The following is a 12,684-nucleotide window of genomic DNA, read 5'->3' as shown; positions in this document are numbered from 1 at the left end:
GGAAAAAAAGATTAGCTGGATTTCCAAGCAGTTATCCTCACCTGTTCTCTTCTGAACAGTATTCCTGGAGACCTGGATGGCCTTCATCTTTGGAATTATCTGTGTATCAAAATGACGAGTACTTTCATATTTAGTAATTAATCAACTACTGTGGAACTTTTGTGCAAAAAAACCGCTGCACTGGAATAACCACAAATACTTTCAAATACATTTCTGGTGAAGCCACGAGTCAATAATGGTTTGAAAAATATCCATCCTGAAAATGGGTATGCTTGGAAGCAGACAAAGCGTTAGGGGCTAGCAGCTGGATGAGGGGAGCTGTACTAAAAAAGTATCTCCGTTCTTCCGTTTAATCTGAAATCTTTCCAAAGCAGCAGCCAGAACACCATTAGTGCCGAAGTCTCTGATGTTACTGCTTTCTTGCAAACCTGACTGCTTAATCCCAGAGAAATGAGTATAATAGGATGGCAGCTTAAAAACTTCTAGAACTCCTTGTCCTAGTACACTGAAATGGGCCTTTTGTAACTATATGCGAAAATGTACAAATCTAAATAATAACCATGTGTATGGTTGCTAAGCTTCATTTTAGCAGAATGGTAACACTTTGCTCTACTGCTTGGTAGACTGAAGTACAGAGATTTCTGAATGATCTTGAAGACACAACAGATCAATTATCACTTTCCCATTTACACCTTGTAAGGGATTCAATTCATATACAGGATGGTTAAATGTGAATGTACTCCTCTTTCGAGCTACAAAGATGATGAATTCTGGCTGAACCATTTTTGATTACTCCAGTACAAAATTTCTTTTTTAAAGCACAGAAATAAAGAGTTTTATATTTTAAAGCTTTAACAGTCTTCAGAGATTACTGCAATGCTTCTACTCCACTATTCAAATTACCACTTCCTTGAATTATTTAAATCACCAGTTAATAAATTTAAACCAAATATACCAGTCCTAAGCAGTTAATTACTATTTTCAAACCTTCTATTTTTTTAACAATATCAGTGACGAGTCAGCCAGAAGCCAATGACAAGCTTATTTTATTTAAGCTAACAGCCAAGATTAGGAATTTTCAACAGGCAAACATAGAACTAGGCATCTATACATCAACTTTGTGTTTACTGACTGTTTTCTTTTCTTAGATATATTTCACAGATCTCTTCAAAGCTGTCCCACTGCCCTGTCCCCACAACCAACAGTGCTCTGTAGACCACAGAAATTGAAATATTCTGGGTACAAGGAAGGTTTAAAATTACTCCAATGGTACTGATGGATGACCTATGAATGGAGTGAGGGCAAATATCCATTCTTACCTTTCTAATCCTTCATGACAATTGAACATTACTGACTATGAGAGTTTGCTCTTACATGACCTCCCTGCAAAGCCATATACCAACAAGGAATTGAAGAACCAATGAGAACTCTTCACATCAGAAGAAGAGACTCCTAGAGCACACCCTGCTCCCCTTGAAGGAGAGATTCAGCAAATACAGGTCAAAAATCTTAATTCTCACTGGTTGCTCCCATACAGAAGAAACTACGAATGTGATGTCATGAATCTAGTATAGGAAGCTTTATAGACAGAATATAATTCCAAAGTCTCTGACAAAGAGACCATAGCTTCCAGCTGCTTCATTTCACAGGAAGGGATTTCTGAGAATCTGAACACAAAGAGCTGCTGATTTTTATCAATCTGTTCAAAAGACCTGATCAAATTTCTGGACACTGCAAATCGGAAAGCCCACCAGGAGGAATGTCCAAAATCAGTCAGGACAAAATGCAAAGACTACAGAAGTCCCTGACATGCCTTAGAGTGTAGTAGACTTCAAAATCTTCAATCTGATAAAGTTCTGCTTGTTTTCTTAAATGTAACAATGATGTAATCAGCATAACGGGAGAATGAAATAAGATGTTATGATTTTTTCTACTTAAGGATGCCTAGTAACACATTTCCTGTTAACTACACTAATACAGAAGATATTTAAATGGAAATAACAAGAACTGAACTGAAGAAATGTATAACCGAGTATCTACACACTTGTTTAGAGACTGGAAGCTGTAACTTAACCTCCTTGAATTTAATACTGCTTTTACAAACAGTATGATTTTAATTTATTTATGAGATAAATTTTTCTGACACAAATGCTAGGTTTTATCCATGTGGTTGCTTTGTGAAGAATTATAGTTTTGTAAACTCAATTGTTAAAATATCTTAGCAAAACATGAGGTGCAATTACTTTGAAATACCTAATGCAGCATCTAATTTCACAAGAAAAAAGGAACACACTAACAGCAGACTTCACGAAAAATACCTATTTTATATATCACAAATTAACATAACCAATTAGTTTTTAATTCATTTGTATAGATAGCAAACTTCAAAAATTAGCAATGACTTTGAAATATTTCTTCCAGCTGTGGATTTTATTCTGACATCATACTCTGCACTCAAAAATATCTTCAATTAACTAGATCCAGTAACATTTATACTGCATGAAACAAAAAAAAGTCTATGTCTTCTTAGGTTGATGTTAGAGTGAACTTGGCGACTATATAGAAATGCTGGTCCTGAACTCTTAATAAGGTTTATTAATTATACATGTAATTTCCTTACCAAGACTTAAATCCATTATAGAGAAGTGACTGTCCCAGAACAAAATTCATTACTGGGTAATAGAAATACTCCCATTTATCTAACAAGTACAATTGAAGGCATATGCTACATGCAAGTTATATTAAATTTTCTAATCTTAGGTTACACTAAGATTAAAAAAAATAGACTTCTTACCAAACTGCTAACATTTAGTTATTTTTTACACCTGCTTACAAGAACAGGTTTCTGCACTACGCTATGTAAACCCCAACATGAGATAAATGAGGGAATTTGCACGTTACACAAGAGCACTAAACTGAAGTAAATGCCATTAAAAAACATATAACTCTACTTTTGTTTTTTTAAATGTGCTTTTCACTCAATTAGTATTTCATTCTTTATAAAAAATAAAAGAATGTAATTTTTCCTAGATAGCTGGAAACACTGCAATACTGCATTGCAATTTCTCTAGAGAAATTTCTTCCCCTTACTTTTCTTGAAACATGTCTGAACACATACACACAAATCTCTCATCTACAGGAACTGGCAATTGCAAAACTGCTTTTTCTTGGGAAAGCTATATGAGGTGTCAGCTTCACCCATTATGTCACACTACAAAATACAGACCTAATGAAATACACAGAATATATGAAACCTAATTCTCACACTGTCCTACAACAGTCACACAATCATTTGTATTTTACTCTGTCTCATTTCACCTTCTGGTATTAGTCACCTTAATCTTCTGCAAGATTACTACACAAATGACAACACTTGTAGCTCTATTTTTAAGGAAATAAAACCCCTATAATGTATTTTTGGTAAATGAATGCTAATATACTGGTTATAATTAAACATTCTGTCATTTCATTAATTGGCTTCATAAAATAATATGTAAACAAACTGTTCACTCTTAATAGTGTTCTATTAGTTTCCTCTTTGGGAAACTTTTGGGGGTGATGGGTAATGGGTAGAAAGGGAGAGGGGCTGGATAAGAATTTAAAAGGTAAGAGAAAAAGGTTACTTACCTACAACTGCAGTTTTGAGAGTTTTTCTCCGGCAGATTCACACTCTTGGGTTGTGTGTCTCTGCTGCTATGGGCTTGGAATGAACTAAAAATGAAGGGCCCACAGCAGGCATCCAAATGCCCCCTAACTGATCCAATTATTGGAAATAAAGTTATTACAGATCCACTTCTTCTTAATTCAAAGAATCCACAGTAAGATTCCAAAGAAATGGGTAAAATGGATGCTTAGAGGTAAAATATATAGGGAAAATAACACAGATATGAGTAGGTTTGTCTCATTAAAAATGCTTCTAATGCTTTTAAGTTAAAAAAATGTATTAGCCTCCCAATGAAACTGTTAGTGATTAATGATTTAATTACTTTTCTCGCAAACTCCAGAGAATTGTGCCTTTTACAGGTAAAAGTACAACTCCTTAATCTGTTAAGACACGTGCATTATAGAAAAGTGTTTGAAGTAGCCTTAATCTAACAGTGAACACACAGTGCTATGTACAGAACAGTTCAAATTAAAATTTAGCAAATCTGAATAAAATAAAACACTACAGAAATTTGAAAAAGAGTTTTTGAAAAAAGATGGGTTACTTTCTGTTTTTTTGTTTTGGCTTGGTCTTTTTTTTCCAAGTAATTTTTAAGGTTACCTTCCCCATTTCCCTTCCTAGAGGACTCAGAGCTCATTTTAATACCTGCAATATTTTTGATTCACAGTATTTGAGGTTTTTAGTAAAGCATAAAAGGTCTTGAGGTATAGTGTGAACCTGAAAATTAGTTCAGTAGCAGTTCTATATTTTGAAGAAAAAGAACTTAATGTAATTTTCTAGGAAAGGTTTATACCCGAAGTGACTAACTAGCTTTAAACTACTTGACTATACACAGAAATAACCCTCTCAATATCCTGCCCAATCTCAACCAAGGAAAAGAAGATTTCTGAGAAGAACAGAAATTCCTAGCACATCATTTTCTAAAACTCAACAGGATTTCCTAAATTTCCTTCGAGTAGTCAACTTCAGAATGTGAACAGAGCACAACTCCAGTTAAGTGAACAAACCAGGTTCAGAATATGGACCTCTACTTTTTTCAAAAGTATTCAACAGCGGTAAGTAGTACAGGAAATAGGACTAATGATGATAATTAGAAGAGAAGAAAGTGTGGAAGAAACTTCACTGCCTTTCTAAAGATATGACATCAGAAAAGTATCACAATGCACTTGAGCCAAGGATGGTTCATTCATTGTGATTGTTGTGGAAAAAATAATCCTTTTCTGTATCAGCCCTTCCAAATCACTTTTTTTTCCAACTCAGATAATCTGAGTCTTGATCTTAGCTGGATATATTTGTAATTATACACATCCTTTCCAAAGAGAAGATATCTAGCATTGATTAATAACTTGTATCAGATGAGGATATAGATGCCATTGTGAGGGGGGCAATGGGAACTGAAGACCTGAGTATGTCATGTTCCACGGATTCATTTACTTGTTCTGTGGGTATTAGACATAATAGATGCATTAGAATGTAACTTCCGGTGCCAAGTGCCTTAATCTTCATAATTTCCAACTATTCCTTTCATTAACAAATACAGACAAATTACTTGCAAAGTTAATCAATACAGAGAGACTTCCTTGATGGAAAAAGTAGGAAGAACAGATGGACTCTTGTCCTTTCACGCAGAGCACAAGGGTGAAACCAACTTTTTTGAACTTTGCATGTCTCTATCAAGATGAAAAGACCATGTAATCCACTTAATCCAAGATTCAAATGGATGAAAAGGATAGAATTATAAAAACAGAGCTCTGAAAAGTACTCAGATACTAGACAAAAGTCTATATTATAAAATCACTCCTTATGCATATCTGATACACATTAGATCAAATCTGCCAGATTTTGCATTAGTGATTTTTGCACTAAGAATCCCTCTTTCAAAAAGCAAAAGCATGATGATCAGGTTCCAGAAAGAGATGATGCTTTTCAAAGAAGAAGGCACTTGTGAAAAACTTTGTTTTAGTTCCACCTCTGAAACAGAGACTGCTTCCCACTTTGAGAGACTTTGTTTGGTGGAACCTAAATATTTTAATAGCTTTGTTAGAATTAATGACTTATTACAGAAAGTACTATAATTACCAAAGGGCTCCAATCTCCACTTTCCACATGTACCAAACATTATAAAAGGACCTCAGCATTAACAAAAAAGACCTTGGCATTGCCTTAGGCAAGTATATCTCCTCCAACAAATCTCTGCCTCTCCCCTGGAAGAAACAGTTCCACCACACTACAGGTTCCAAGCCTCTGAAAGAACATGGAATATCCAACCACAGCCTTACAGTTAGAAAGAAAGTAGCTGAAAACCTCTGAGGAAGCATAGCGCTACAGGTATTTCATGTGTGAAAAAAAAAAAAAAAAGACAGAAGAGATCAGTAACCTATCAAAACTTGGGAGTACAATTCTACTCAAAGTAAGTTATGCAAGACAAAAAAAGAGTGCTTACACAGAAAGCGTAGTGTTACTGTAATATGCATTCCCATGCCTAGACTACAAAAGCAGCAAATAATTCTTTCATGCAGATTTCGGCATGCACTAGCATCCTGAGTAAGTTCTCTAGAGGGAAGCTGGTTATTGTAAAACATCAGCTACCATTATACATTCCCATTCTAATTAGACTGAGTACTTGCTATAGTCACACTATTTTCTTCACATAATGAGACCTGAAGTTACAGTGTATATACTAAAATGCACAAATGCCAGGCTTTTGCATAAATACCATAAGCAGCTTCACAAAAATGAATGACATATTCAGGAGTTATTACGTAGATTTCTAACAGACATACTCCCATAGGAACAATAGAGATAGCTTCGTACTGCAGTCACACCAAACCAAACTATAACTAGAACAATCCCAGCATGTGACAACTTGTAAACATAGTACAAACTCACAAGCAATGCAGAAGCATTATTAAAAAATAAACCCCCTATTTTTCCAAGGTAACAGCTTTTCAGGAAATCTGCCACAAGACTGCTAAAAATCATTCTACTCGACACTATTCATTCATGGCTGAAATCTCAGCAGCCAAAGTGAAACGAGCTGCTGTCTAGCAACACACCACCAGTGAATAAATTGTGAACATCTGTCTTAATATAAGGTAGCAAATCCTGCACCTGATCAATACCAATTCCAGGAACTCAGAAAAAACTGAGACCTGCCAGATGATGCAGTTAGAAGGGAAGCATAACGTTGAAATAATTTTGGGAAGGTGATTACTGAGAAGTGGTGAAGGGGAGAGATCACTTTCTATAAAAATCACTTCTTTCTCCAAAAGAAACAAATCAGAGTCAGCCCATGGCTACATAATTACGGTAAACAAACTTTACAACTAATTTCCTGAAAGCCATAACAAAAGAGAAAGTGTGTTTTAGTCTTGCTTTAAGTGTATTTTTCCAGATGCTTCTCAACCAAAATGTGATGAGATTCTACCAGAAGTGTACAGATAAAAAGTAGCTTTTATAGTACGAGGAGACAAACCACAAGCTCTCGATCAATAAATTTAAAATCAGTAGAAGAGATTTCAGCAAAGAGGCAAATTCCCCATTTCACTAAATTAAAATTAAAGGTGAACACTCTTAAGGTGAGCACGTATTTTCTTCTGTATATTCACATACAACATTTCCTAAAAAGACTTAGTCACTAAACAAGAAATATCTGAGAAGTTAAACCTTTTAGTAACTGCAAAAATCACATTTTCAAACAGACACACAACTCTCTCTCCTCCTCTCCCCCTGCCCCAGCATCTTTAAAAACAAAAAGAAAAGAAAAAAGAAAAAACCCAATTGGAGTAGGGAGAAAATTTGTGCTCTCTGTGCCAGTTAAACACACAAGCTGTATCTAAATTCAGTTGCATCCACACAGGAATGTCCAAAGCTGACGATTTTCACCTTACACAACTTACAAAATCAGAATTTCCATCACTTTTGACTCTGCAAGATTTTTCTTGGGAGTGTCTAATAAATTAGGATTTTACTGTAGAAGATTTTTTCTCAGAAGTTAAACACAGCGCAAAGGAAGTTTGTGAAAAATACTTATGTTAACCTATTACTATGCAATTCATAAAATACATGTTGTCTTTAAGATTTGCATCTGATTTTGGGATTTCTGAACTTTGAGACCTTCAAACCAGTTAACAATAGAGAAAACAAAACAAAACAAGCCAAAGAGGATAGATTCAATGAAATCAGTTAAACACCAGTACAGCTACTGAAAACATTTCTGAGTCGTATCTGGTTCTGTGCTAGAGACTACATAGATTAATGGTAGTTCTCTAAAGCTTGTAATACCTACACAATAATGAATATCCAGCTGAACAAACATTGGAGACAAGATAGTAGTGTATCTTACTGAATCATTACACTTCTTTTAAAAGAATAGATGTGATTTTAATCTAATACTGCCTTCACATTAGGCTCAAATGTGTATTTTCATAAATTAGGCAACATGGGTAGTTAATTAATAATTCAACTACCAAAACTTACTACAAATTTTGACTTATAATATTGCTGGGATTTTAGAAACTATAAACAACATCAATTGCACGTCATTCAGTCTCATGATTCAAAATAAGAGTAACTTAAAAAGAATTCTGAAACAAGATCTTCACTTTCCATACATTAAGACCCCAAATAAAGAACACCAGATATTAAAAATATGCGTATATGAGAGGTTACAGATCATTGTTGGAGGGGAATGGAGATGAATGTCACAGAAGAACCTACGCTGAGTAAACAGAATTGAACTATGTGACAATGACAAGAAGTTTTTTTAATATATATATATATGGAGTTTATATGCATATATATATATTTATATAATATATAGTGTATACACACATACAATCCTTTTACCTTTATCTTGCACTTCTTTTGAAAATCGCTCCCTTTCAATAGCTGATTCGCGTTCTATCCGCTCAATTTCAGCCAATGCATCCAACTCTACTTCATCATATGACGTTATAGTTCCTTGTTGCGAAACCTGTTGCTGTGTCTGTACCACAGGAGTTTGAGGTTGTTTTGCAGCAACTGAAGTGTTCTGTTGTAAAACAGGCACTTGTTGTGCCTGTAGAAAAGCTGTCTGTTCGTGCTGCGGCAAACACTGAGCAGCGTTTAGTGGGCGGTTAACATCCTGTGGAGTAACGGGTGTTTTAGAAGTCTGTCCTGGGTACTGCACATTAAAAGGAATATCACCCTCTGACACACTGCTGTTTTCCAAACCAGAAAGCATATCATCCTGCTGGTCCATATCCGAAGATCTTACACGAGAGAGTCTTAATGTAAGCTTAGTGGAGTCCTTGGAAGGAGAACTAATGATATCATACATTGCAGCTTTTTCAGTCTGGTCTTTTTCATCCTTGCCTAACTTCATTTTCTTTTGTTTCTTTTGCTTTCTTTCTGGAGAATCTAACAATATGTCTGGGGGAACATCTCTAGGTGATGAATAAGGTGGAGGCTGAGACTGTTGGATTAAAGGTTGTCTTGATCCTAGAATAATAATTCAGAAAAACTGAACAGTTATGTTGTTTCATGTTTATATAAAAACACACTAAATATAACCTACATAATTTTAATGTGTATTTCTACATATATCTGTGTTCACAAAGGTCTAAATAAGATTGGTAGGATGCATATCATTCCTTGATCAAGACGTAATCTAGATAGTTGCAGTGCATTTCCTAGGAACTTTAACAGTGCACTGCAGGTAGGCAAGGGATCATTTCAGAGAAGATGGAATGAAAAAACCCACCACCAAAAAAGAACAAATAAAAATAGTACCTGCAGGTTCAGAATATCAACTATTAGAAAATGGTCAATGAAAGCAAGTTGACTACAGAAAAAGGAAAGATCAAAAAGATTCATAATAAGGTCCAGTGACGAAAACTTTATGATCAGTGCATAGGCATTAGCTATTTCAGCCCCACATTTTAATTCTTTTTTCTTTTTAAGAAAAAAACAAAACAAAACAAAAAAACCCAAAACATACACAACCTCCTTAACTTTGATTCTGACAGCTCATTTTCAACTTTTTAATTAACATTAATTATTCTAACCTCCCCCCCCTTGTTACTATCTAGATAACACTAATTGTCTTAAGGTATTTTTCCTGCGTTATCTCTCCTTCCCCCTTTTTTCTTTTAATGTACGAAGTTTTCCTTCTACATGCACTTATTCCAGACTTTAAGTGCGTCTAGAGAAGTTTTTAAAAGAGGACATTTTTAATTAAAAACATTGTCCAATTAATCACATTTAAATATTTTGTTCCTCAAATTAAACTAGCTCCACATAAGTGTTAGCCCAGAAAAAAACTCTGAAAAACAGAGAAGCTTTTCAACCTGTCCTAATCATAATTTTTACCTGTAATTTTTGGCTTAAAAAGGAATACTGAATGGAGGGGAAGCCTTTTCGCTGGACCAATAGGGCCAGCCTCCTCTTGTTAAAGCAAACATTTATTAGATTTATTAATCCATCGGGAATGCTGGTCTTCAGAAAGTAGTGACTGACATTATTATTAGTCATTCATTATTATACCCATCACTATAGGTCAGTACTTCGAACAATAATAAAAACCTAACTGTAATACAGGTTCCCATGTGCTTCATTCAAGAAACACTACTAAACAAGAAAGTAGCTTTATTCTGCAGCTTAAATTTCTACTAGATATTTTAAGAAATATCAAGAATCATTAAGTAATGTACTGACCTGTACAAGAAAATAAGATGAATACCTCTAGCAAAATTTAAATTCAAATGAAAGGTGTGCCTTTACTGATGACTTCTTTGCACACACTGCTATACTTATTTCCTCCCCCTAGTACATTCTGTGAGCATACTTCTGTATATAGAGAGTAGGTTATGAAATGGGTTTATCTTACCCCTTTTTGATCATTGGCAACACCTCTATACTCTGCCAATAACATGCACAATATTGGGAAGTCTTATTTTGGCTCATCCCAGTTCTCAAGAACTTTCCACTATTCTGCTTCCCCTCCTCAAATTAGATACCACACTCAACCACCAGTACTGAATTCCCAGCTACACCCTGAAAATCGCTCACTTGCTTTTCACCAAAAATTTCTATTTTTGTGATGCTCCCCCTAGTACTGTCTCTTTTGGTAATTTAAAAGATTGTCTTAGCGTAATGTGTAGCAGAAATCATTAGCTATTGATTTTATTTATTTATTTTATGGTAATGACTACCATTCATGACAAGCTGCATTTTCACTTCTACAAATATTACAGGCAGCTCAAAACTTTTCAAAGAGATCTTACTAGCATCTTACTCTTGAATTATCTCTTACATGAATATTTCTGAAGTTGCAACAACTGAACATTTACTGGTTTTCACAGTTACACTTCAAATAGAGGACAGAGATTTGATTCTCCCTTGTCCTAAATTTTTAAGTAAACATGACAAGATTGTTCTGATTTGGCATTAATTTGGCATTTGACATGCTGAAAAACAATACTGCAGACACAGTATTATCTTTGGGTAGACTTGAGGAGGTCAGAAGGATTTCAGTGCATTCCATTGAACATACATAGAATCCAGTAAATGAAGAAACAAAAGCAAAAAGTTTTCCCTCTTTTAGGCAGCACTACGAATAGATATCTGAAAGTATCTTTCTCCTGAAGGAAATTCCTAAAAGGTTGACAGTAAGGCCTACAAGCTGCACTGTAAGTGCACATGTTTTGGCAGTAACTTCACATATTTATGCGATGTCTAATGATGGTTAAGCCTCTGGCAACTAGGAGGCTTAGAAGTTACAATACTTATATACTGAAGTGAAAAGCAATTGAAAAAGATGAAGTGTTCTGGAACAGTTTCACTCCACTGCAGATATTAGCAGTTCTGAACAGGTATCACACACTGAATATGTACCACATTCTGTTAAATGCTTAGACATCAGACAAAACATCACCCATTCTACAGACAGAATTTTGTCTATTACTGTTCAAGCCAGTCTGCAGTATTTCCTATGGGAGAAGGCTTGAGCCATTATATGTTTGAAAACAAAAGCTTTTACAAGACTTGTTAATAACAGAAGAAATGTTTTTGTAGAAAGAATACACAGACACACAGTTCTGTATGATCTGTTTGCTGAACCAGTTGAGATTCCAAGGTTGATAATTTTGTTCTACCACATGCTGTCAATGTAGTAATTAATATGATGATCTTCAGAAATGATCTTTGGGAATGAATGGAATTTCAGCAGCTTTTAAGTCTAAATCTAGGGCTGTCCGGTAATTCAGGACGGAAAAATCTGACCTTCTGTAGTTCATCTTCCATAGCATCAGTAAAAGAACTTCATGCAATCCCTCTTTATATGGCAGGAATATGTAAAACTTGTAAGATAAAAAAAATTCTCCACTGATTTGGGAAGGTCATTGTATCATTACCAAACAGCAAATGTTGACGGTCAACCAGATAACACCAAATGTAGCTGAGAAGCAGGTAACATCAGTAGCAACTTAGACCTCTACAGAGAACAAATACATCCATCAATAGTACCTCCACAGTCTTTCAGTCATCCTGACCATCCATAATAATCCTGGAACTGGATCTCTGTATTAATTAGTTTTCCTACTGATTCCTAGTGGTAGATGGTACTGAGTATGGAAGAAGTTTTATCAACTGCTGTAGCAACTTTTAAACAATTTTTTTCTGTGACTCTTGACTGATTTCTTATCAAATCCTTTATAATGCAAGCAACTATGAAATGCATTGCATTGGCAGTGACTTAGCCTTCTTAAAAATGTAAAGTTTCAAAACCACTTCTTGTTTGTTTACAGAGCTTCACTCACTCATTGTGCATCAGTAACTTCAGTAGCAAACAAATAAGCTTCTTTCCAGGAGACTGAAGGCATCACCGACATCTCCATCTTACGTTTTCTGTCTACACACTTTCAAATCACACCACAGCAGTTGCATCTCACTTAAGCATTCATGATACTTTCTCTGATGATCTGTAAGCCTATTCAGAGTAAAGGCTGATTGCTTTTCAAAGCTGATGCACCAAAGTCACA

The 12,684-nt window shown here is 35.1% G+C and overlaps 1 protein-coding gene across 10 annotated transcripts in view; it reads right to left on the bottom strand.

Annotated features, from left to right (window-relative positions):
- Nucleotides 1–12,684, bottom strand: part of NIPBL (NIPBL cohesin loading factor) — a 159,580-nt gene that overhangs the window by 62,342 nt on the left and 84,554 nt on the right. For 8 of the 10 annotated variants that reach the window (XM_080636687.1, XM_080636691.1, XM_080636689.1 and 5 more), the window contains exon 9: nt 8,513–9,145. The exons of 1 other annotated variant lie outside the window; for it this stretch is intronic. In XM_080636687.1, the coding sequence (XP_080492813.1) occupies nt 8,513–9,145 (633 nt within the window). Of the gene's footprint in view, nt 1–41; nt 322–8,512; nt 9,146–12,684 lie in introns of those variants that run through there. One more of the 10 variants, XM_080636696.1, reaches the window with a different exon arrangement.

The sequence above is a fragment of the Psittacula echo genome, assembly GCF_963264785.1.
Source record: "Psittacula echo genome assembly, chromosome: Z".
In the NCBI taxonomy this organism is placed as follows: domain Eukaryota; kingdom Metazoa; phylum Chordata; class Aves; order Psittaciformes; family Psittacidae; genus Psittacula; species Psittacula echo.
The sequence above is the reverse complement of the archived record's forward strand: the minus strand, read 5'-3'. Positions and strand labels throughout refer to the sequence as shown.